This window comes from Scyliorhinus torazame, chromosome 11 (genome assembly GCF_047496885.1).
Source record: "Scyliorhinus torazame isolate Kashiwa2021f chromosome 11, sScyTor2.1, whole genome shotgun sequence".
NCBI lineage: Eukaryota > Metazoa > Chordata > Chondrichthyes > Carcharhiniformes > Scyliorhinidae > Scyliorhinus > Scyliorhinus torazame.
The window spans coordinates 118,898,119-118,924,370 of NC_092717.1; the positions used below are offsets into that span (position 1 = coordinate 118,898,119).

Below are 26,252 nucleotides of genomic sequence, written 5' to 3' on the forward strand. Positions count from 1 at the left end.
TGGGGAAGGCAAACATACGTTTGTGAGGGGTCTCGTTGGTGGCAGTGCACAGGAGCGACCGGATGGAGTGGAGCGCATCGGAGAGGACCTCCTGCCAGCGGGAGACTGGGAGACCTCTAGACCGTAGGGCAAGAAGGACGGCCTTCCAGACCATCGCGTTCTCACTCTCCACCTGTCCGTTGCCCCGGGGGTTGTAGCTGGTCGTCCTGCTGGAGGCGATGCCCTTGCTGAGCAGGAACTGACGCAACTCGTCGCTCATGAAGGAGGAACCCCGATCGCTATGGATGTAGGTGGGGAACCCGAACAAGGTGAAAAGACTGTGCAGGGCCTTGATGACGGTGGCAGAGGTCATGTCAGGGCATGGGATGGCAAAGGAGAATCTTGAATATTCGTCAACAATGTTAAGGAAGTACACGTTACAGTCAGTGGAGGGGAGGGGCCCTTTGAAATCAATGCTGGGGTGCTCAAAGGGGCGAGAGGCCTTTACCAGGTGCACTCTGTCTTGCCGATAGAAATGCGGTTTGTATTCCGCGCAGACCTAGCAGTCCCTGGTCACGGTCCTGACCTCCTCTATGGAGTAAGGCAGGTTGCGAGCCTTGATAAAGTGAAAAAAACGGGTGACCCCTGGGTGACAGAGGTCATTGTGGAGGGCCCGGAGTCGGTCTACTTGTGCGCTGCCCACATGTACCGCGGGATAGGGCATCTGGGGGCTCATTGAGTTTCCCAGGTCGATACAAGATATCGTTGTTGTAGGTGGAGAGCTCGATCCTCCACCTCAGAATCTTGCCGTTCTTGATTTTGCCCCGCTGTGTATTGTTAAACATGAAGGCAACTGACCGCTGGTCAGTGAGGAGAGTGAATCGCCTGCCGGCCAGGTAATGCCTCCAATATTGCACAGCTTCTACAATGGCTTGGGCTTCCTTTTCAACGGAGGAGTGTCGAATTTCGAAGGCATGGAGGTTACGGGAGAAGAAAGCCACGGGCCTGCCCGCCTGGTTGAGGGTAGCGGTCAGAGCAAAGTCCGACGCATCGCTCTCCACCTGGAACGGAATGGACTCGTCCACAGCGTGTATCGCGGCTTTGGCAATATCTGCCTTGATGCGGTTGAAGGCCAGGTGGGCCTCAGCCGTCAGGGGAAAAACGGTGAATTTAATAAGTGGACGGGCCTTGTCTGCATAATTGGGGACCCACTGGGCATAGTAGGAGAAGAACCCCTGGCATCTCTTCAGGGCCTTGGGGCAGTGGGGGTCGGGCCCCAGGACTCCGTTTTCCACATCGTAGCCAAGGACGGAAAGGTGGGTTGTGCGGAAAACGCATTTTTCCTTATTATAGGTGAGGTTCAGGAGTTTAGCGGTGTGGGGGAAGTGCCGGAGGTTTTCGTCATGGTCCTGCTGGTCATGGCCGCAGATGGTGACATTATCTAAGTACAGGAACGTGGCCCGTGGCCCGTACTGGTCAACCATTCGGTCCATTTCTCGTTGGAAGACCGAGACCCCGTTGGTGACGCCGAAGGAAACCCTGAGGAAGTGGTAGAGGTGGCCATCTCGAAGGCAATGTATTGGCGGTCCTCCGGGCGGATAGGGAGCTGGTGGTAGGCGGACTTCAAGTCAACTGTGGAGAAGTCTCGATGCTGCGCAACCTGATTGACCATGTCAGATATGCGGGGGAGGGGGTACGCATCGAGCTGCGTGTACCGGTTGATGGTCTGACTGTAGTCGATGACCATCCGCTGCTTCTCCCCAGTCTTGACGACCACCACTTGGGCTCTCCAGGGACTGGTAGCCTCAATGATCCCCTCTCGTATGAGTTGCTGGACCTCCGACCTGATAAAGGCCCTGTCCCGGGCACTGTATCGTCTGCTCCTAGTAGCGACGGGCTTACAGTCGGGGATGAGGTTAGCGAAGAGTGAGGGTGGGGCGACCTTAAGGGTCGCGAGGCTACAGATGGTGAGGGGGGGCAGGGCTCCACCGAACTTTAAAGTAAGGCTTTGGAGGTTGCACTGGAAGTCGAGCCCCAGTAATAGGGCGGCGCAGAGATGGGGAAGGACGTAGAGTTTAAAGTTAGTGTACTCTACACCTTGTACGGTAAGGGTTGTGACACAATACTCCCGGATTGCGACTGAATGTGATCCGGAAGCCAGGGAGATTTTCTGGGTTGCGGGTAAGATTGGGAGGGAGCAGTTCCTTACCGTATCTCGGTGTACGAAGCTGTCTGTGCTCCCGGAGTCGAAAAGGCAGGCCGTCTCGTGCCCGTTGATCCGGATGGTCATCGTAGATTTTGTGTGGTCGGGACTGGTCGAGCGTGATGGAGGCGAGCTTCGGAAGGTGATGGGTAGGCCGGTCAAAGGTAGCGGCGGCCAGCATACGATCGGCTGAGCTGGGCTCCCGGGAGGCTGGGGAATGGTCCCAAGATGGCGGCCCCCCTGGGTCACGCGTGGCGGGTGGCATCGGAGATGGCGTCAAAGATGGCGTTAAAGATGGCGGCCCCCATGGGTCACACGTGGCGGCCGAAATCGAAGATGGTGGCGAAAATGGCGGCGCCCACAGATTGCACATGGCGGGTGGCGCGGCAGCTGGCAGCAGGCAGCGCTGCTGGGCCTAGGAGTTTTCGGGAGAGATCGGGCCTGGCAGGCTTTTGCAAAGTGGCCCTTCCTCCCAGACCATTTGCAAGTCGCGTTCCGTGCAGGGCAGCGTTGTCTGGGATGCTTACCCTGGCCGCAAAAGTAGCACCTCGGACTTCCGGCGCTGGCGGGCTGTTGCGCAGCACAGGCTTGTGCCGCACTCAAGTCGTGTGATGGCGGCGCCCACGAGGGTGCCGCGCGGTCGGAGGTGTAGGCCTCCATGTTCTGGGAGGCCACCTCCAGTGAGTTTGAGAGCTGCACTGTCTCTGGGAGGCCGAGCGTACCCCCTTCCAGCAATCGCTGACGGATGTAGTTCAATTTCATGCCTGTGACATAAGCGTCCCTGACCAACAGCTCCGTGTGTTGAGTAGCCGGTACCGCCTGGCAGTCACAGTTCCGGCAGAGTACCTGCAAGGCACGCAGGAATTCTGCTAGTGATTCCCCACGGCATTGTCGTCTCGTGGCAAGAAGGTGCCTAGCATACACTTTTTTTACCGACTTTACATAGTGTTCCTTCAGAGCATTATCGCCTCCATGCACGACGGGGCGTCCCTGATGAGAAGAAAGACTTGTGGGCTCACCTGTCCGTGGAGGATCTGCTTCTTTTGGAGGTCGGTGAAGTCTTCGGTGAAAGATCCGAGGTACGCTTCGAAGCAGCTTAGCCAGTGCACGAATGTCGCAGTGGTGTCGGCTGCCTGTGGGTCCAGCTCCAGGCGATCAGGCTTGAGCGATGAATTCATCTTTTTTTTTTTTTTTAATATTTTATTGAAAATTTTTGGTCAACCATCACAGTACATTGTGTATCCTTTACACAATAATATAACCGTATAAATAACAATGACCTGTTTTATAAACAAAGAATAAATAATATATAACAAAAACGAAAACTAAAACTAAATGGCAACTGCCTTGTCTCAGATAAACACTCTCCAAAAATATGATTTAACAGTCCAATATACAATTATTTATAGCAACGACCTATACATATTATACATATATATTAACAACCCTGAGAGTCCTTCTGGTTCCTCTCCCTCCCCTCACCCCCGCCCTGGGCTGCTGCTGCTACCTTCTTCTTTTCCATTCCCTCTATCTTTCTGTGAGGTATTCGACGAACGGTTGCCACCGCCTGGTGAACCCTTGAGCCGATCCCCTTAGGACGAACTTAATCCGTTCCAGCTTTATAAACCCTGCCATGTCATTTATCCAGGTCTCCACACCCGGGGGCTTGGCTTCCTTCCACATCAACAGTATCCTGCGCCGGGCTACTAGGGACGCAAAGGCCAAAACATCGGCCTCTCTCGCTTCCTGTACTCCCGGCTCTTGTGCAACCCCAAATATAGCCACCACCCAGCTTGGTTCGACCTGGACCCCCACTACTTTCGAAAGCACCTTTGTCACCCCCACCCAGAACCCCTGTAGTGCCGGACATGACCAGAACATGTGGGTGTGATTCGCTGGGCTTCTCGAGCATCTCGCACACCTATCCTCTACCCCAAAAAATTTACTGAGCCGTGCTCCAGTCATATGCGCCCTGTGTAACACCTTAAATTGAATCAGGCTTAGCCTGGCACACGAGGACGATGAGTTTACCCTACTTAGGGCATCCGCCCATAGCCCCTCCTCAATCTCCTCCCCCAGCTCTTCTTCCCATTTCCCTTTCAGCTCATCTACCATAATCTCCCCCTCGTCCCTCATTTCCCTATATATATCTGACACCTTACCGTCCCCCACCCATGTCTTTGAGATCACTCTGTCCTGCACCTCATTCGTCGGGAGCTGCGGGAATTCCCTCACCTGTTGCCTCGCAAAAGCCCTCAGTTGCATATACCGGAATGCATTCCCTTGGGGCAACCCATATTTCTCGGTCAGCGCTCCCAGACTTGCGAACTTCCCATCCACAAACAGATCTTTCAGTTGCGTTACTCCTGCTCTTTGCCATATTCCAAATCCCCCATCCATTCTCCCCGGGGCAAACCTATGGTTATTTCTTATTGGGGACCCCACCAAGGCTCCCGTCTTTCCCCTATGCCGTCTCCACTGTCCCCAAATTTTCAAAGTCGCCACCACCACCGGGCTTGTGGTGTATTTCTTCGGTGAGAACGGCAATGGGGCCGTCACCATAGCTTGTAGGCTAGTCCCCCTACAGGACGCCCTCTCCAATCTCTTCCACGCCGCTCCCTCCTCTTCTCCCATCCACTTACTCACCATTGAGATATTGGCGGCCCAGTAGTACTCACTTAGGCTCGGTAGTGCCAGCCCCCCCCTATCCGACTACGCTGTAAGAATCCCTTCCTCACTCTCGGGGTCTTCCCGGCCCACACAAAACTCATGATACTCTTTTCGATCCTTTTGAAAAAAGCCTTCGTGATCACCACCGGGAGGCACTGAAACACAAAGAGAAATCTCGGGAGGACTACCATTTTAACCGCCTGCACCCTCCCTGCCAGTGACAGGGATACCATGTCCCATCTCTTGAAGTCCTCCTCCATCTGTTCCACCAATCGCGTTAAATTTAACCTATGCAATGTACCCCAATTCTTGGCTATCTGGATCCCCAAGTAACGAAAGTCCCTTGTTACCTTCCTCAGCGGAAAGTCCTTTATTTCTCTGCTCTGCTCCCCTGGATGCACCACAAACAACTCACTTTTCCCCATGTTCAGTTTATATCCTGAGAATTCTCCAAACTCCCGAAGTGTCCGCATTATCTCTGGCATCACCTCCGCCGGGTCCGCTACATATAACAACAAATCATCCGCATACAGAGATACCCGGTGTTCTTCTCCTCCTCTAAGTACTCCCCTCCACTTCTTGGAACCCCTCAATGCTATTGCCAGGGGCTCAATTGCCAGTGCAAACAATAATGGGGACAGAGGGCATCCCTGCCTTGTCCCTCTATGGAGCCGAAAGTATGCAGATCCCCGTCCATTCGTGACCACACTCGCCACTGGGGCCCTATGCAACAGCTGCACCCATCCAACATATTCATCTCCAAAACCAAATCTCCTCAGCACCTCCCACAGATAATCCCACTCCACTCTATCAAATGCTTTCTCGGCATCCATCGCCACCACTATCTCCGCTTCCCCCTCTGGTGGGGGCATCATCATTACCCCTAGCAGCCTCCGTATATTCGTATTCAGCTGTCTCCCCTTCACAAACCCAGTTTGGTCCTCATGGACCACCCTCGGGACACAATCCTCTATCCTCGTTGCCATTACCTTGGCCAGAATCTTAGCGTCTACATTTAGGAGGGAAATAGGTCTATAGGACCCGCATTGCAGCGTGTCCTTTTCCTTCTTTAGGAGAAGCGATATCGTTGCCTCAGACATAGTCGGGGGCAGCTGTCCCCTTTCCTTTGCCTCATTAAAGGTCCTCATCAGTAGCGGGGCGAGCAAGTCCACATATTTCCTGCAAAATTCAACTGGGAATCCATCCGGTCCCGGAGTCTTCCCCGCCTGCATGCTCCTAATTCCTTTCACTACTTCCTCTATTTCAATCTGTGCTCCCAGTCCCACCCTTTCCTGCTCCTCCACCTTGGGAAATTCCAGCCGGTCCAGAAAGCCCATCATTCTCTCCCTCTCATCCGGGGGTTGAGCTTCGTATAATTTTTTATAAAATGCCTTGAACACTCCATTCACTCTCTCTGCTCCCCGCTCCATCTCTCCTTCCTCATCCCTCACTCCCCTATTTCCCTCGCTGCTCCCCTTTTCCTCAATTGGTGGGCCAGCAACCTGCTCGCCTTCTCCCCATATTCGTACTGTACACCCTGTGCCTTCCTCCACTGTGCCTCTGCAGTACCCGTTGTCAGCAGGTCAAATTCTACGTGTAGCCTTTGCCTTTCCCTGTACAGTCCCTCCTCCGGTGCCTCCGCATATTGCCTGTCCACCCTCAGAAGTTCTTGCAGCAACCGCTCCCGTTCCCTACTCTCCTGCTTTCCCTTATGTGCCCTTATTGATATCAACTCCCCTCTAACCACTGCCTTCAGCGCCTCCCAGACCACTCCCACCTGGACCTCCCCATTATCATTGAGTTCCAAGTACTTTTCAATGCACCCCCTCACCCTTAGACACACCCCCTCATCTGCCATTAGTCCCATGTCCATTCTCCAGGGTGGGCACCCTTCTGTTTCCTCCCCTATCTCCAAGTCCACCCAATGTGGAGCGTGATCCGAAATGGCTATAGCCGTATACTCCGTTCCCCTCACCTTCGGGATCAACGCCCTTCCCAAAACAAAAAAGTCTATTCGCGAATAGACTTTGTGGACATAGGAGAAAAACGAAAACTCCTTACTCCTAGGTCTGCTAAATCTCCACGGGTCTACTCCTCCCATCTGCTCCATAAAATCTTTAAGCACCTTGGCTGCTGCCGGCCTCCTTCCAGTCCTGGACCTCGACCTGTCCAGCCCTGGTTCCAACACCGTATTGAAATCTCCCACCATTACCAACTTTCCCACCTCTAGGTCCGGGATGCGTCCTAGCATACGCCTCATAAAATTGGCATCATCCCAGTTCGGGGCATATACGTTTACCAAAACCACCGTCTCCCCCTGTAGTTTGCCACTCACCATCACGTATCTGCGCCCGCTATCCGCCACTATAGTCTTTGCCTCAAACATTACCCGCTTCCCCACTAATATAGCCACCCCCCTGTTTTTCACATCTAGCCCCGAATGGAACACCTGCCCCACCCAACCTTTGCGTAGTCTCACATGGTCTATCAGTTTCAAGTGCGTTTCCTGTAACATAACCACGTCTGCCTTAAGTTTCTTAAGGTGTGCGAGTACCCGTGCCCTCTTTATCGGCCCGTTCAGCCCTCTCACGTTCCACGTGATCAGCCGGGTTGGGGGGCTTTTTACCCCCCCCCCTTGTCGATTAGCCATCCCCTTTTTCCAGCTCCTCACCCGGTTCCCACGCAGCTGTGTCCCCCCCAGGCGGTGCCCCCCCGCCCATCCCACCCCATACCTGCTCCCCCCTCTCCCCAGCAGCAGCAGCCCAATAGTTCCCCCCTCCCACCCACCCCCGCTAGACCCCCCACTAGCGTAGTTACACCCCCCATGTTGCTCCCAGAAGTCAGCAAACTCTGGCCGACCTCGGCTTCCCCCCGTGACCTCGGCTCGCACCGTGCGACGCCCCCTCCTTCCTGCTTCCCTATTCCCGCCATGGTTATCATAGCGCGGGAACCGAGCCCGCGCTTCCCCCTTGGCCCCGCCCCCAATGGCCAACGCCCCATCTCCTCCACCTCCTTTCCTCCCCCCACCACCTCCTGTGGAAGAGAGAAAAGTTATCACATCGCAGGATTAATAACATAAAACTCCTCTTTCCCCCCTTTTTACCCCCCTCTTCGCCCCCCATACTCGCCCCACCACTTTGTTTCAAACGTTCTTTTTTTTAATAACCCGCTCATTCCAATTTTTCTTCCACGATAAAAGTCCACGCCTCATCCGCCGTCTCAAAGTAGTGGTGCCTCCCTCGATATGTGACCCACAGTCTTGCCGGTTGCAGCATTCCGAATTTTATCTTCTTTTTGTGAAGCACCGCCTTGGCCCGATTAAAGCTTGCCCTCCTTCTCGCCACCTCTGCACTCCAGTCTTGATATACGCGGATCACCGCGTTCTCCCACTTACTGCTCAGAGTTTTCTTTGCCCATCTAAGGACCATCTCTAAGGCCCGCTGTGTGGGTCCGCCATGTCGCGCAGGTCAGCGCCGCCGCGCGAATGCGCAGACCCATGGCCGGAAGTGCAGGGCCCCACTATCGGCAGCAGGAGATGCGCAGCACAAGCCTGAGCCCTGCAAGCCCCCTTAAAGTCAGAGATTCGCGCCCGTTTTCTGCGGGGTGTGAGGACACAGCCCCATCATTGGAGAATCCCGGCCCTGAATCACATCTGAATCAAATCAATAATGGCCCAGGTTGTAACATGGCTCTCAGTGTACTTAGACTCTGTCCGTGGACTTCTTACTGGAGTCGTCAGTCATCTATTTAACAGATATCCCCTGTTGCCAAGCAGCTAGGAATCTAACAGTTCCAGGCTGATAAATATTCCTGGTATCTGGGAGAATTTGAGGACGTGTGCACCATAGCTGCATCCTGGGTAACATACACACACACCTTCATAATCCTTTGATTGTGGTCTCATGGGGCAGCACGGTGGTGCAGTGGTTAGAATTGCTGCCTCACGGCGCCGAGGTCCCAGGTTCGATCCCGGCCCTGGGTCACTGTCTGTGTGGAGTTTACACATTCTCCCCGTGTCTGCGTGGGTTTCGCCCCCACAACCCAAAGATGTGCACAGTTGGTGGATTGGCAATGCTAAATTGCCCCTTAATTGGAAAAAATGAATTGGGTACTTTAAATTTATTTTAAAAAAGATTGTGATCTCACAATCTGCATTTATTGAGTGGTATCCTTTCTTGTTTATGAATCCCCCTGGCTCTCCAGCTCGGTGCTTTCATGGCTATATGGATGCAATCAGTTACCCCTTGTACCCGTGGGAAACTAGCCGTTGCTGCAAAGCCTCTGGCACTTTCCGCCGGACTTGTGTTGTCAATGTTAAAATATATGCTGATTGACACATCTAAATACAGAATCAGTGAAGACCTTAATGTGCTGCAGGCTAGGTGATCCCACTGAGGGTGATTGGCAGTCGGCCTGGAGGTGAAGAGGTTCAATGCCACTGTCACTTTTAAGGCAGCAGGCATTAAGTGGCCACCCACACAACTGGAAGCTATCTGACCAGAAAGCATGTCACACAGACATGTGACTGTCACTCTTTATAAATGAAGCCTTAGGATGTCGCTCTGTCATCTGACAAAAGATTTTCCGAGCCTGTACACTCGGTTGACAGGGTAGGGCCTTTACCTACCTCCCCTGCTTTCAGCTGCCTCTGTTCAGCAGCCCCTCACTTCTCAGCTGGTTGCTGGCTTCCTGCACCTCACGGTGCCCCTGCCTCTGGCCAGTTAGACTCCTCCTTCTCCTCCTCACGGGAAGATATGCCTCCAACAGAATGCACAATTCCCATGGAGGACAGCGTTTCACAACACACATGTTGCAGCGCTCAGTGATGACCAGGGTACTTCCTTTTGCCAACCTCTACCTCCCCTGAGGAATTGCCCTGATCATGATGGAAATTCTAAGAAAAGCAAAATTCTCAATACATCCCAAGTCACAGCAGATTCTCCTGCTAACGACAAACATGGTCAAACATGCAGCCTTTACATCCGCCTTTTTTAGCATTGCCTGGAAAACAAGGTATCTCCCACCGGCTGGGTTTCTCATGCACTCGTCCATCGCATTATGGCGTGGTCAATGTTTTATCCCAGTCAATTGAATTCTAAACTATCGTAATTACTTATTAACTGGGTAGGTATTCCAAATGGTGCACAGGCTGCCAGTTTTGGCACATGCCTGCCGACTGTATTAGAGCTCACCTGCGCGATGATAAAGTTTCGTAACCCAACGTCATCACACTGGACTTAACACATTCACGGAAGGCAGCAGTCCCACTTTCCCAATGTAAAATTCAGCCCCATGAGTTGTATAAGTAAACAAGTGGAAAAAGGATAAGAGACAAAAGAACCAGTAAACATCACAAACTTCAGTTGATGTAATTTACGTAGTTTTAACTGGTAAGCTAAATTATTTAGTTACTTGTGTTTTCTGCACAGTTCCTCTCGCCCAGCAAAGCTCAAAAGAGTGCCTTGTCCTATCCCAGTAGAGGAAGTTCTCCCAGTAGAATAAACTTTAGGAACAAACAGATCTACATTGTTCACCCCAAACAAATGTTCTTCTGTTGTACAAAGTCGCTGAGCTTTAATATTCATTGCACACCAGTTACAGTGACCAAACCTGCACAAATAATAATATTTAAGTAACAGGCAAAGGACAAGTCAGCCGCTCTATTATAATTGTCCATACCATAAGTTATGTTTAACCTACTTTCTCTTTATTTTAATGTATTTTGCAGCAGCAAAGTAACAGGCCACCGAACATTTAAAAAGAAACCTGAAGAATCTTAGCTAAAAAAAGTCTTGAAGTTGAAATATGTTTTAATCTGTAGTACTAGTCTTGGCCATTTTACACAAACTCCCATTAAATTAAACATAAATAGTATTAATATAAAGATTAGCCTATCACTATGGACTGCATAAAATGGTTTGTGTTGTGAAAACAGATGGCAGAATGCGTATCAGTTAGTAGGAGTGCCAGAAGCCTGCAGGTCAGTCTTTCAGGTAAGAAGCAGCCATTCAGGAGGGAAGGGCCTCTCTTCACTGCAGCAGATAACAGTGAAAGGCAATCTCATATCTTAGCTGGATGGCTGAGATTTTCAGTAGTGGGGATCGCCAGGCATGCGCTCAGTTCTGGAGTTTGGATTATTTCAGAAGAGACAATGATTGTATGATATATAACCAGAAAAAGGATTTTGACCATGTTTTGCTTTTGTTTCCGATTCTATGCTGCATTTGACAGCAATGAGGACGGGGAGGGTGGCACGGTGGCGCAGTGGTTAGCACTGCTGCCTACGGCACTGAGGATCCGGGTTTGATCCCGGCCTTGGGTTACTGTCCGTGTGGAGTCTGCATGGGCTTCACCCCCACAACCCAAAAAGATGTGCAGGTTAGGTGGATTGGTCACACTAAATTGTCCCTTAATTGATAGAAAAAATAATTGGGTACTCTAAATTTATTTTAAAAATAGAAATGAAGACGGGTGTCTGAAGTGAAAATGATCTGACTTTACCCAATTTGGAAAATAAATTAGGACTGTTTAGGAGAAGGTCAGAATGCAGTTAATGCCAACTACGCCTACAAAGATACTCACACAAACATCGGGCCATTTACATTGACATTCTGGTACTTATGAACCAAAAATAGACAAAAGAGACAAAAAATCAGGGTTGGGTGAAAGTAGGCTGCCTGGCAGTGGAGGAGTCACACATTTCTAGCTCTGGATCATCCTAATTGGAGGACTAGGTGTTCTCATCCAGACTAAACAAACTGCAGTAAAGTTGATGCTTGGAGCCACTGGGTGTTTTTGCTCTTTTATTTCAATGCGTGCAATTCAGAGATAGAGGGAAAGTTACAGAGTATTCTCGATCCCAGAAAATTACATTCATTTGAAGCACAGTCCAGGAGCAATAAAATCACTTCAAAATACCCACAGCATTAATTATATTACACATCTGTTGTCTGCCTTAATGGACACCTATAATCGATACATTTGAAAAAGCTATCTTCAGCTGTTCCAATTAACTGAGAAAGCATGGTAGCAGAAATCAGCTGTGAGTCATCCACAAAACTACAGAACTAGCAAAAGGGACTTGGTCAAATGTTATCACACCCTGTCAGGAAAAACAAGTATTGAATGGAATGTTTGTTGTAAGTTTTAACCTAGTTCCCAAGGGGAGCTCAAATTCCCAGATTCTTTCAGTGCAATAAATTTGCTGGTTATTGGCAGCTTCCCAAATTCCAACACCTATAATTGCCTTTGATAAAACTGTCATGATATACACCAGTATATCATGGTGCAGATACACACACACTGATGGACACACAGCAAGACCACACTGATGGACACACAGCAAGACCAATCAACACACACAACACCGCAGCCAATCACCAATTAGAGCACACTCACTATAAAGACAGGGGGCATCAGAGTTCCCGCTCATTCGGGATGCAGCCTCCTACAAGGACAGAGCTTACAGCACAGATCCTCACCATGAGCTAAGTACATAGACTGGTTCGGACAGGCATAGGTCTTTAGTTTAATCTAACATCGTGTTAACCCACAGTGAAAGTATGTTCAACAGTTTCTAACTTAATAAAATAGTGTTGCACTATTTTAAGTGTTGGTGGCCTGTATGTGTTCCACGGATCCAGAACACCCAACACATCAAAAACATTGCATCATTTAAATCCCACTATCTAAACCTAATGCTCAAGTTCAATTTACTTCCCTTTTTAACCTTACATTATTTCAATAAAGATGTCCTACCACATGGACCAGCACTGAAATGCTAACAATACTGCTGACAAGAATCTTCACATGTCACAATGCTGTTTAACATCAATTGTCAATCTTTTCATTTTCAATAATTCAGAAGAGCAGTCACCATTGCTAGTCATGCTGACCCTCATGTGGAAGTAGAGACAGCAATAGAATATCTGACTGAGCTGATGTACTATAGGTTTAGCTTAATGTCTTACCTGTACCTCAATATTTACTAATTTCAAATATTAGCAGTATTTACTCTTTCGCCAAATGCTAAAGACTTTCAATCATTGACAAGCTGAAATTATGCAGTTATTATTCGCAAAGTAATAGTGCAGGCAACAGCCTTTCTGAACAGAATAAATAACACAGATTGCTCTTTTAATTACTTTGTACTTTAAGGAAGGTTGGCAGGAAATAATTTGACAAACCGAGCCAAATTTGCCATTATGGAATGATTTTTATGAAAGCAGCCAGGAACCGATGTTGTGGTTCTGAGCCCAGGATCTACTCAGCAATTGTACCAAAGCTGCATCCTAATTGACTGAGTTTGGGTTCCCTTCCAATTCAAGATAGTGGAAGGGCTTCTGCTGATGGTGGGCCAGTCAGACCAGCAGTTCTGAAGCTTCAGCATCGCCATCGGGAAAGGTGCTCCAATTCCAGGGGCATCCAGGTACAGACATAGCCATGGAAGAGACAGGCAGTCAGGCTGAATATCTCCATTGACCAACTGCTGACGAGACCTCACTCAGGAACAGTCCAAAAGGAACGTCTCCTGATCTGTCCACTCCCCTCTTCATCCGATAGCCAAAGATCAAGAGCTTGCGACTGACGTGCAACAAGAGATTGAGCAGCAGCCCCTTCAAATAATGGAAGAAGAGTTGAAACTTTGCACACGCTGTATAAATAAGAAGTGTGGGTACCACCATACATGCCTCAGTGTATGAACTTAACCATCTATTGCATGGAAGAGGCTTGGCTACATTACGTCCATTACATTTAAATTTGCCATCACAATTCAACTTCATGTGTAGTCTTTACATTGCACCTGTGGCTAGCACATTCATCATGGTTCCCACTTGTACCATAAATAGTGGGGATACATCCAGGACATTTTCTAAATTCTATGAATTGAGCAGAGTTTTTGTTGTAATCTGTTTTTGTTGTAATTTTTTTTCAATGGCAATGCTGTCATACTTTGACCTCACTGTATACAGCACATATTGAGCACGATCGTCTGGCCACGCTGTGCCAGAAAGGCAGCTCGCTGCGGTGCAGCGTGGCCAGTGAAAGTGGCAGACCCCGCTCCCGGGACCTACCTGGCTCGCAACGCCTCACAAGATTCAACACAATCTCGTGAGATGTTGCGATGTGAATCCCGCCCGTAATGGGCAGGATTACCTTTTAGCAAATCTGCATATTAGAGTGAGACACTTAGTCTCATTCTAATGTGCAGATTCCTGAGGTACCTGAGGCTTTGGGAGAGAAATCAGGCGAGCACTGTTTAGTACTAGTGTCCACAAACGGGGACCAGACGGATGACACTCATGGTGGTATCCAAGGGGAGCGGAGTCCCCCAGCTGCATGCCCTTTTGGACAAAGTGGTGCCCTGGAACTGCTGGTGCCACCTGGCACCCTGGCAGTGCCACCTGTGTGCCAGCCTGGCACTGCCAAGGTGCCCAGATGGCATTGGCAGCTGGAATGGGCGCCGCCAAAGTGCCAAGCTAGCATTTTGTGTGTGCTTGCGATCGGGCCGGGGTTGCCCGCCATGGGTGTTGTGGAGTGCATGGGGGTGCCGGGGTCCCTGCTTTCAGGCTGGGAAGAGGCCGGGGATCATTTTGTGGGCCTCGGACATCGGGACACCATTTAAAAATAGCGTCCCAATCTCTCGCTACAATTGGGAGTTCCGGCGAGCAAAGCTCCCCACTGTGCAAACGGGGGTTATGTGCGGCCTCGGTCGCGTATTCCCGGTCACGTTCAGGCCCCTTATTCAGTGCAAGTCACGTTGAATAGCCACGTGTTTCTCGGCACTGCAAGTGCCGGAAACAAGCAGCTAAACGTGCTCGCTAAGGGACTTTGTTCCCTTTTGGGAGAATTGGGCCCATATTATTCGAGTCATAGAGTTAAAGAGGCATACAGCGCAGAAAAGGCCCTTCGGCCCATCACGTTTGCGCCACAACCATCCAAATGTTCCAATCCCATTTTCCATAGCCTTGTATGCCTTGGCATCACAAGTGCACATCTAAATACTTCTTAAACGCTGTAAGGATCTCTGCCTTGAACATCCTGTCAGGCAGCGAGTTGTAAACTCCCACCACCCTCTCGGTAAAAAGGCTTTTCCCTCACATCCCCTCTAAACCTCCTGCCCCTTACCTTAAATCTATATGTCTCCTGGTCATTGATCCCTCCACCAAGGGGAAAAGTTTCTTCCTGTCTATTTATGCCTCTCACAATTTTATACATCTTAATCATGTCCCCCTCAGTCTCCTCTGCTCTAAGGAAAACAACCCCTGTATATCCAATCTCTCTTCATAACTAAAACTCTCCAGCCAGGCAACATCCTGGTAAATCTCCTCTGCACCCTTTCCAGTGCTATCACATCCTTCCTATAATATGGATTCCAGAACTGCACACAATACTCTAGCTGTGGCCAACTAATGTTTTATACAGTTCCAGCACAACCTCCCTGCATAAACTCTGTGCCTCAACTAATAAAGGCAAGTATACCATCTGCCTTTTTAATCACTGTATCCACCTGCCCTGCTACCTTAAGGGACCAATATACATGCATACCAAGGTCCTTCTGAACCTCAGTGCGTCCCAGGGTTTTGCCATTTATCATGTATTCCCTTGCCTTATTTGTCTTGCCCAAGACCATCACCTCACACTTATCAGGATTGAATTCCATTTGCCACTGATCAGCCCATCTGACCAGGCCATCTATATCCTCCTGTAATCTAAGGCTATCCTCCTCACTCCACCAATTTTTGTATCATCCACAAACTTACTGATTAACCCTCAAGTCTAAATCATTTATATAACCACAAACAGCAAGGGCCCCAACACTGATTCCTGAGGGACCCCACTTGACACAGGTTTCTAGTCAGATTAACACCCTTCGACCATCATCCTCTGCTTCCTGGCACTCAGCCAATTCTGGATCCAAATTGCCAAATTTCCTTCAATCCCATGGGCTCTTACCTTCGCGATCAGTCTCACATGTGGGACCTTATCAAAAGCCTTGCTGAAGTCCAAGTAGACTACATCAAATGCATTTCTCTCAACTACACACCTGATCACTTCTTTGAAAAATTTGACTTCTGGTGGCGGCTATGTGGTGAGCAGTCTCACACGTGGTGGTACCCGCCTGGATACTCTGTTTAGGTCCTTTTTGCCCAGTTTCTGGGTGATGTTTGGGGGAAACCTGAGTAGTTTGATAGGATAAGGTTCCCACATAAAAGTAATGCACAAAAAGTATAATGTAAGGCAGCGGTTGGGCAAAGAAGCGTCATCGGACTGAGAAGCCCCTCAAGCCTCATTGGTGGAGAAAATAGTGGAGGCTCCTCCAGTGACTTTGGCCTCTCCATGGATGGTCAAGGTGCTGGCAAGTTTCTTGGCAGACGAATTCAAGAAGCAGCAGCAGGCGGTCGCTGAGGACCTTGATAAGGCAATGGAAGGGGCTCTAGCCCCATCCATGCTGCCTTGGAGAAGACAGATTGGAAGGCATAGGCGCAAGGTACAGTGATGCAGAAGGTGGAGATGGCACTCTCAGACCAGAGTGACCTGATTCTTTCCCTTGTGGGAGTGACGTCGATGCTGGCTGAAGGCACTAATCGTTGAAGGCCAAGGTAGACGATCTGGAAAAATGCTCCAGATGGCAAAATCTAGGAGTCATTGGGCAGCCAAAGGGTCTAAAGGGCCCAAATCATACGGACTATATGTCCAAGATGTTTGGGAAGATGGTGGGGGAGGGGGGATTGCCTTCCCCTCCCGAGTTGGACTGGGTCCATCGGTCGCTGAGGCAGGGGATCTGGGGAAACAGCACAGGCGATCATCGTCAGGTTCCACAGTTACCAGGAGAAGGAACAGTCCTGAGGTGAGTGAAGGACCATCGAGACTATAGATGGGAGGGCCATGCTGTCAGGATATACCAGGACGTGGAAGCAGAACTGCCGAGACGACATGCGGCATTCAACAAGGCCAAGGCCACATTGTACAAAAGCATTGGCAATTTGAGGTGGTATCCTGCATGCCTTGGAGTGACTTTTAAAGAGACAGACTATTATTACTTTGATGCACCGGAGGATGCAAATTAGTTCATTAAGAAGCATGGATTGGGGGCAAACTAAATAATTGTTAACTTTTAGATGCATTTGTATCTGTATTTATTGCAGGATTTTTGTATTGTGGGTGGTGGCATGTGGTTATGGGGATTTGCTGAGTTTTTTATGGGCAAGTTTGGAGTTTGTATTTTTTGAGTTGTTTGTCAGATGGGTGTGGCTTTTTTGTTTTGCTCTATCTTTTTGTATTAAAATTGGATGCGGTCAGCGGGCTGGTTGTTGGAATGATTGCTTTTCTGGTTTTACTCTGTACGGAGGTCACCCTGCTAGCTGTAGAGTTACCTAACGGAAATGGAGGAGTGGGGTATCTGTTACATCCTCTTTGGGGGCCAAGGACTGTGCTCCATACGTTTCCCCCTTATACAGCTGAGTATGAATTTCCCCGGTAATTGGAATGGGGTTACCCCTTAACAAAGGGAAACTATTCTGTATAAAAAAAGGTGTCCCTTCGGGGAGAGGAGTTATAGTTTTGTTATTTTGTGTGTACCATAATAAACCTATTGTTCATTTCTACCCTACCATACGTTCCTGTTGTCACTCCCGTTTGGATTCTACAGTATCTGCAGCTCATTACTTAAGAATTTAATTTTCTTTAGGTAATGAGGTCTCGGACGTTTGTTCTTGTTTTGTTTGGGGATATGGGTGCGGGGAGGGGGGCATATTGGAGGAGAAGGGCCTTTGTTCTCCTTTGGCTGTTTGTTTGTTTATTGTTGTGTGGTATGGCTGGGAGACGGGGTGGGGAGAGGGGCAGACTGCTGATGGTGACAAATAATTTGTCTTTGTTCTGGTTTTACAGGCAGGGGGGTTGGCGGCTATGTTGGGTGGGCTTGGTATCGGCGCTCATTGAGGTGTTGCTGGATTACCTCACATGGTAGGAATGGTTGACTCGGAGTTGGAAGGGGAGGTGTAGGTGACCCCCTGTGCAGCTGATAACTTGGAAATGTAAGGGGGCTAAATAGAACATAGAACATACAGTGCAGAAGGAGGCCATTCGGCCCATTGAGTCTGCACCGACCCACTTAAGCCCTCACTTCCACCCTATCCCCATAACCCAATAACCCCTCCTAACATTTTTGGACACTAAGGGCAATTCAGAATGGCCAATCCACCTAACCTGCACATCTTTGGACTGTGGGAGGAAACCGGAGCACCCAGAGGAAACCCACGGAGGACGTGCAGACTCCGCACAGACAGTGACCCAGTGGGGAATCGAACCTGGGACCCGGATGCTGTGAAGCCACAGTGCTAGCCACTTGTGCTACCGTGCTGCCCTCCAGTAAAATGTGTGCTTGTGCACCTGAGAAGTTTGAAGGTTGACATGGTGTTCATATAAGAGACGCATTTGTGGGTCAAGGACCAGAGAGGATTGCGGAAGGGCTGGGTGTGGTAGGTATATCCTTTGTGTTTCGATGGGATCCAGGCAGTGGGTCATTAGCAGGCACGCTTGTGGTTCTGGTCAACCAAACTGGGATGACACGGCATTTATCAATAAGGTGTTGGGTTCTATTCCAGATCTGGATTCACATCAACTGATCCAATTGCGTTTTGGATCCTAGGCTGGATAGGTCAAATCTGGTTCCATCAGCGGATAGCGAAGACGATATTGGTGTTTCTGGAACAGATGTGGGGGGCAGACTCGTGTACATTTATTATCCAAGGAATAAGGAATTTTCTTTTTTCTCACACGTCCATCGGCTCTTCTCCCGGATTCATTTCTTTCTGGTGGGTAGGTAGGGGCGGGTCACTCTGTGAATGTTCTCTCGGATCATGCTCCGCATTTGTGGATCTGATGTTGAAGCCGAGACCCTCTCAGTGACCTCCTTGGAGATTGTACACAACGTTTCTGGCGGACAAGGAATTCTGTGAATTTCTCTGCCATTGGAGAGTACGTTGTGTGCAATAGGAATGAGGCGGTCTTACCTTCCATGTTGTGGGAATCTCTGAGGCTATCATTAGGGGGGAGATAATTTCCTACAAAGCGCATACAGGTAAATCTGGCAGCGGCTTGTGAATTCCATTCTTGAGGTGGACTGGCAGTACTTGATTGCCCTGACACCAGAGTAGTTGACAAACAGGAAGCAAAGTCTTTGATAGCTAAAGAAGGAACTGGTTCTTGTGCATTTAGACCAGCACTGTTCTTGTGCTAGTCTCAGCTTGATCCAGTTCAAGGTGGTGCACAGAGCTCACTTGACCAGGGTGTGGATGATTGGTTTATTCTCGGGGTGGAGGATAGGTGTTAATGTTGTTCTAGGTGTCTGGCGAATCATATGCACATGTTTTGGTCTTTCCTTAAACTTTTGGTAAGCTTTTGGATCTCTTTTTTTAACACCATGTCGGGGATCTTGGGTATTCAGCGGGAGCCATGCCCATTGGTGGTTATGTTTGGTGTTTGGGGGCGGGGGTGGCATGTGGCGCAGTGGTTTGCACTGGGACTGCGGCGCTGAGGACCCGGGTTCGAATCCTGGCTCTGGGTCACTCTCCGTGTGGAGTTTGCACATTCTCCCCATGTCTGTGTGTGTTTCACCCCAACAATCCAAAGATGTGCTGGTTAGGTGGATTGGCGATGCTAAATTGCCCCTTAATTGAAAAAAATAATTGGCTACTCTAAATTTTAAAAAAAATCTTTGGTGTTTGGACTCGCTGGTGCTGCAGACGATGATGAAGGCGGACTTCCTCACCTTTGCCTCGTTCACGGCTCGGAGGTGAGTTTGGCTTGGGTGGAGGGTCCTGGTGCCTTGGCCTGGCTGAGTGGTTTGATGGAATTTTTGCATCTTGAAAATGTCAAGCTCACCATGAGAGGTTCGTGGAAGGATTCTACCCGAGGTGACGGCCTTTCATCTCCTTTTTCCAGGAATTCCTCACCGTCAACTGTTGGAGGGTTTCGTTTTTTCTTTATTTATGGGGGGTAGGAGCTGGAGTGGGATGGTTTTGGGTGGGTTTATTTTGTAATAGTGTTTGCTTGTTCTACATTTATATAATGAAAAACCTTTCCGAATAATTTTGTTTTTAAATACCCCCGTCAAAAATTTCAATCAAGTTGATTAGACGTGACTTCCCCTTAACAAAACCATGCTGACTGTTCCTGATTAAACCTTGCTTCTCCAAATGCAGACTAATTCTGTATCTCAGAATTGCCTCCAATAACTTCCCCACCACTGAAGTAAGACAGACTGGTCTGTAGTTTCCTGGTTTTTCCCTTTCTCCCTCGATTATACTGTATGATGGGCAGTAAACCTTACCGTTTGGCTTGTGACTGATCCTCTGTCTGATAGCAGCACTATATTTCACTGCTGGGATTACAACTTGTATCCAAGTCTGGTAAACCCTCCACCTGCGCTCTTATATCTCTGCATTGCCATATTTGGGTGGTGCTTACATTGTGCAGAAAGCAATATATTAATATGCGGCAGACAACTGCTAATGGCTGGCCAGAAATACACACCAAGTTTTCAAACATTTATTTTATTCTTATTAAATCTGGGGTATTTTTAATGTCAAAAATCTTACTTCTAGAATTTCTTCCTCTAATGCTCTGTCTCTCCCACTGTTTGTGGGTAGGTATATGGGACTGATGCTGGATAATGAAATTCCCCTGTAACACGCACATTCATTTCATTGTGTAAGAATAGAATAGAATAGAATCTCCACAGTGCAGAAAGAAGCCATTCGGCCCATCAAGTCTGCACCGGCCCTCTGAAAGAGAATTCCATCTAGTCCTACTCCCCTGCCCTGTCCCCGTAACCCCATCGAACCTGTACATCCCTAGACACTAAGGGACAATTTTATCATGACTAATTCACATAATGTGCACATCTTTGTGCTATGGGAGGAAACCGGAGCACCCGGAGGTAACCCACGCAGACATGAGGAGAAAGCGCAAACTCCACACAGACAGTCACCCAAGGCTGGAATTGAACCCGGGTCCTGGCGCTGTGAGGCAGCAGTGCTAACCACTGTGCCACCATGCTGCCCATAACCACTGTGCCACCGTGCCGCCCCATATTGTGAACCTGTAGTGCTAATCATTCTGAAGGGGAACGCTTGTGGTTGTGTAAGATGTGTCTTTGTCGTATTGACTATTTAAAGTGAAATTTATACACTCACTGACTCTGGGCTAGATGGCCAATGAGTGGTGCCTGCGATTAATGCCCAAATAAATTGTAAATCATTTCCAACATATAAATATTTGTTTCCTTATTAGAGAATATGAACATGTTTAAATTGTCATTGTTCAGCTAACCATATGTCAGAAAACTAGTGAACTCAGAGAAATAGCAATAGCCAATATGATGAACAGCATTCTCACCATCCAATTAGTGGCAAGATGGGGAAACATGATGAGTTATAATACTATTGCATTCATGAATGAGTCCCACTGAATGAGTGAGGGCAGCTCCAGCCATGATCTTCTCCTCAGAAGTGCTGAGCCTCAGGGATCATATGCATATCATATACATATATCACATGATCATGAAGCAGCAAAGGGAGATATGTGCTATCAATCAGAGTTTCCAGAAGTACTGCAGCTTGTTGGAACATAATAGAGGGATCCATCCATGCCATGACTGCCATCATGTCTCAGGAATATGAGTGCATGACATCCACCATTTAAAGAGTGGCCACCCTCAAGAGACAGTCGTAGTCATCTAGCCAACAAGTGGATGCAGGAAGAGCTCCATGGCGTCAACACTACATCAGCAACTTTGGTAGCATTGGTAATTGGGTTGCAGCAATGCCTCAGAAATACATAGAAATGCAGCTAAGCACTCACTGTTCTTGGTTAGCAGTGATGTGCAGGTGGATCCTGACATGGCAAATGGAGGCAGGCAGTGATGGTAATGGGGACACTCACCATGGCAGAACTAGCCTGCAGCCACCCCCATGGCCCTCTGACAGAGATATAAATGCCGTGTCCTTCCCTCAGGAAAAAGGCCATCTCCAGATGTTGGTGGGACGTCCGTGGCAGGGTCCTCACGTACAACCAGAGGACATGTGCCAAGGCCATCTCGTGAGCTGAAAAGGCTACCTGCACATCTGTTCAGTCACAAGGAGAGCACCACATAGAGGTTCATGGAAGAGAACACATAAACAGGTTTAGTAGCACAATGGGAGACACTTGTGTGTCTTTATTTGCTACTGCCAACTTGATTTACTTTGTTGGAATGAAATTGTTTGTTTCTGTTGCCTAAATGATAAATTTCATGTCATTCTTATTGCCCCATTACATGATCACCATTGGGAGTGTCCTGGATGACACTGGTACCATCAGCCACGTCTTCAGTTGATATCCCTTGACAGCCAGCTGCCATCTACAAAGGCGGTGTGGTGGCCTAAACAACTGAGGCACCAGAGACTTCTCTGTTGCCATGGCAGCTGCCCAGGAAGCTTGCACACCCTTTTGCATGTTGACGCATGGTGGAAACCTTTCCTATTTACATATACACCTGGTTGACTGATGGTCACTTTGACGCTATGTGCAGTGGGCAGTCTACCACTCTCTGTGGTCTCAGGTCATCCTCCAAGAGGCCACAGATGTCTGTGACCACCTGGTCAGATAGCCACAGCCGGGAGGCAATGCTACTCCAGCAGATTTGTGTTGTAGAATCTTTGTCTGTGTGCCGTTTAGGGGTGGCTGGAGCAACAGTCCCCAAACTGTGGTCATTACAGCATCCAGCCCCGCCATTGTTCTGGTTGCCCCTCCAGGCCATGGACTCTTGTTTAGTTACAATTTGTTGAGCCCAACCCTATCACCCTGGTGCTGCGGAATGACCTGGGCTCCAACATCAGCCACCTCCAGATCCCCAACATATGCTTCCCTTGCTTCCTGGTCAAGGTCCACAAGCTGGCTAGCTCAGAGGAAGTAATCAAATGGCGAGAAGATAAAATAAGAATATTTTTACAAAGTGCTTTAAATTCACCGATTTTCATATTTATGTGATGATCTATATTGTTCAAACTTCAGTAACTGTATACTGAATGTTACTATGCAGCGTTAATGCTGTTTTGTTTTTGTTGGCATCAGGGGTCACGCTAATTTTCAAGGGTTAAAATCATTGCATATTGGAAAATAGTTTGGGAAGCTGTGTGGTAAAGCTGTCTTCTATTTCTGGCGCCACATCAATTCTCTCTGCACTGTTGTGCTCCATGTGTGTGCGTAGCTTGCTGCTGCTGCTTTTGCCCAGGTGCTGTCCCTACCACTGTGCCAGTTGATGTGATGATGTGGAGATGCCTGCGTTGGAATGGGGTGAGCACAATAAGAAGTCTTACAACACCAGGTTAAAGTCCAACATGTTTGTTTCAAACACTAGCTTTCGGAGCACTGCTCCTTCCTCAGGTGAATGAGGTGAATCAGGTGAACATACCTCTTCATTCAGCTGAGGAAGGAGCAGTGCTCTGAAAGCTAGTGATTTGAAACAAACCTGTTGGACGTTAACCTGGTGTTGTAAGACCAGTTGATGTGTTTCATGTTCAAACTCCCCCACCACGCATCACACGACCTCCTGAGTAGGCAGAATCCGTTTCATTGTGGAGATTCAAAGGCACATTAACCACGTTGAATTGGCAGAGTTTATTTGTGGAGGAGGCTTCATCAGTTTCTCCTCCAGCTTCGGTAACAATTTTAGTAGCAGCCTTGCCAATTTCAGACTATTTAGTTCTGCGTGCCTGTCAGTTTTAGACCTCAGCTTTTTCTCATCTCCTCTGATGATTTGGAGTTGGGGACCAAGGGCAATGTGTCCAAGTTTGCAGACAACACTAAGATGAGTGGTAAAGCAAAAAGTGCAGAGGATACTGGAAGTCTGCAGAGGGATTTGGATAGGCTAAATGAATGGGCTAGGGTCTGGCAGATGGAATACAATGTTGACAAATGTGAGCTTATCCATTTTGTTAGGAATAACAGCAAAAAGGATTATTATTTAAATGATAAAATATTAAAACATGCTGCCGTGCAGAGATACTGGGGTATGCTAGTGCACGAGTCGCAAAACATATAGAATTATGAAGGGAATAGATAGGATAGATGCGGGCAGGTTGTTTCCACTGGCGGGTGAAAGCAGAACTAGTGGGCATAGCCTCAAAATAAGGGGAAGTAGATTTAGGACTGAGTTTAGGAGGAACTTCTTCGCCCAAAGGGTTGTGAATCTATGGAATTCCTTGCCCAGTGAAGCAGTAGAGGCTCCTTCATGATAAGATAAAGATAGATAGTTTTTTGAAGAATAAAGGGATTAAGGGTTATGGTGTTCGGGCCAGAAAGTTGAGCTGAGTCCACAAAAGGTCAGCCATGATATCTTTGAATGGCGGAGCAGGCTCGAGGGGCCAAATGGCCTACTCCTCGTTCTTATGTTCTTATGTTCTCTGCATTGCCAGATTGTAGATGCTGCATGTCCCCTGCACCACTGATAAAATTCCATTATCCTGGGGAAATTGATTCCTAAACAATTGGCTTCCCATTACCGCTCAGCGGGCTCCTGACATCTCAGTCAGACCAGTTGGAACGCATCAGCCAACCAGTCTAACCTATTTATTTTCCTCATTTTCCCAGCCCTCAGCTTCTAAGCCCACCTCAAAAGGCCTCCAAAAAATATCCCCAGTTTGTTAAACTTCATTTGAATTGTCAACATTAATAGTTATTCTCTCAATTTGTAAAGGGAAAAGCTACACACTACATTGTAACACCCAACATTCAGAAAAGCAAATCCTTTTTTCCTATTCAGATTTTCTGGGCAAGTTCATCACAATTTCCAAGCAATAAGCACTGAATTTGTTGCTGAGAAAGTAACATTGCTAATTGCTAGATATGAAGATGGGTCACCTTGAACGATTAGGTACAGGATACGCAGACAATCAAACATGAGCAATCGCTGCAATTAACAAATGTTGGGTAATTATTCTAGAGTCATTATTCCCAGAGGACACCACATCACCTAATTTCACATTCCACAGCATCTTTTGTTCTCATATTTCTATTTCTTAGCGTTTGGAAGAATGAAAACTGAGGTAATTAAGAATGCACAGTACTTTACAAGTTAACATCAGAGTAAGTAAGGTGCACGGACAATAGTTACTGTTCTAAACCTCGAGTGGTTAAACCAGAGTATCCATTGAAAACAAGTGGGGACAACAAGAAAAGGAGTCACCCTGACATCTCACTAAATGGAGTTGCTGGTGTGGCTAGATTTGAATTTGTCATTCAATCTTAAAGCATTACAAGCTAGGAAATGCTCATCTGGTTCTCTACATGATGGAAGTTTTCAAAGCTGGTCCTTACCTTTGAGAGTCCTCCAACTTCCAAATAAAAGCAGAAAATGAATACATTCCAGGCGACCCACAGGGCTGTCCAGATAGAGTACTAAACAAGGATGGAAGGAAAAAACAGTTAAATCAGTGAGTGATAAACACAAGATAATAAAAGGCAGAGCAAGTGCACGGATCAGTATTGATTGATTGATATTTATTGTCACATGTACCGAAGTACAGTGAAAAGTAGTTTTCTGCGGCCAAGGAAACGTACACAGTACGTGCATAGTAGACAAAAGAATAATCGACAGAGTACATTGACAATGGTACATCAACAAACAGTGATTGGTTACAGTGCGAAACAAGGGCCAAACAAGAGCAGCATAGGGCGTCGTGAACAGTGTTCTTACAGGCAACAGATCAGTCCAAGGGAGAGTCGTTGAGGAGTCTGGTAGCTGTGGGGAAGCAGCCGTTCCTATGTCGGGGTGTGCGGGGCGTCAGACTTCTGTATCTTCTGCCTGATGGAAGGGTCTGGAAGAGTGAAAAGCCTGGGTGTAAGGGGTCTCTGACAATGCTGTCTGCCTTTCTGAGGCAGCGGGAGGTGTGGACAGAATCAATGGGACGATGGCAGGCTTGTGTGATGCGTTGGGCTGAGTTCACCACACTGCAGTTTCTTGCGATCTTGGGCCGAGTAGTTGCCATACCAAGCTGTAATGCAGCTGGATAGGATGGTCTCTATGGCACATCTGTGGAAGCTTGTGAGAGTCGCTGCAGACAAGCCAAATTTCTTTAGCTTCCATCGGAAATAGAGACGATGTTGGGCTTTCTTGACTGTTGCATCAACGTGAGTGGACCAGGACAGACTGTTGGTGATGGTGACCCTTGGGAACTTAAAGCTGTCAACCATCTCTACTTGGGGCCTCAGCTGTTTACAAATGCCTTGAGGAAGAATGTACGTCTGCTAAATTTGCTGATGACGTAAAGATAGGCAGAACAGGACTCCCAGATCCCTCTACCCCAGAGTTTTGAAATTTCTCTTTATGTAATTAATATGCTGTTTTGTATTCTCC

General features: G+C 48.2%; 1 protein-coding gene across 3 annotated transcripts in view; it reads right to left on the reverse strand.

Moving 5' to 3' along the window:
- LOC140385485 (sodium/potassium-transporting ATPase subunit beta-1-interacting protein 3) overlaps positions 1 to 26,252 on the reverse strand; it is a 667,002-nt gene that overhangs the window by 250,511 nt on the left and 390,239 nt on the right. For all 3 annotated transcript variants that reach the window (XM_072467679.1, XM_072467681.1, XM_072467680.1), the window contains exon 3: positions 25,214 to 25,294. In XM_072467679.1, coding sequence (XP_072323780.1) covers positions 25,214 to 25,294 — 81 coding nt within the window. The remainder of the gene's footprint in view (positions 1 to 25,213; positions 25,295 to 26,252) is intronic.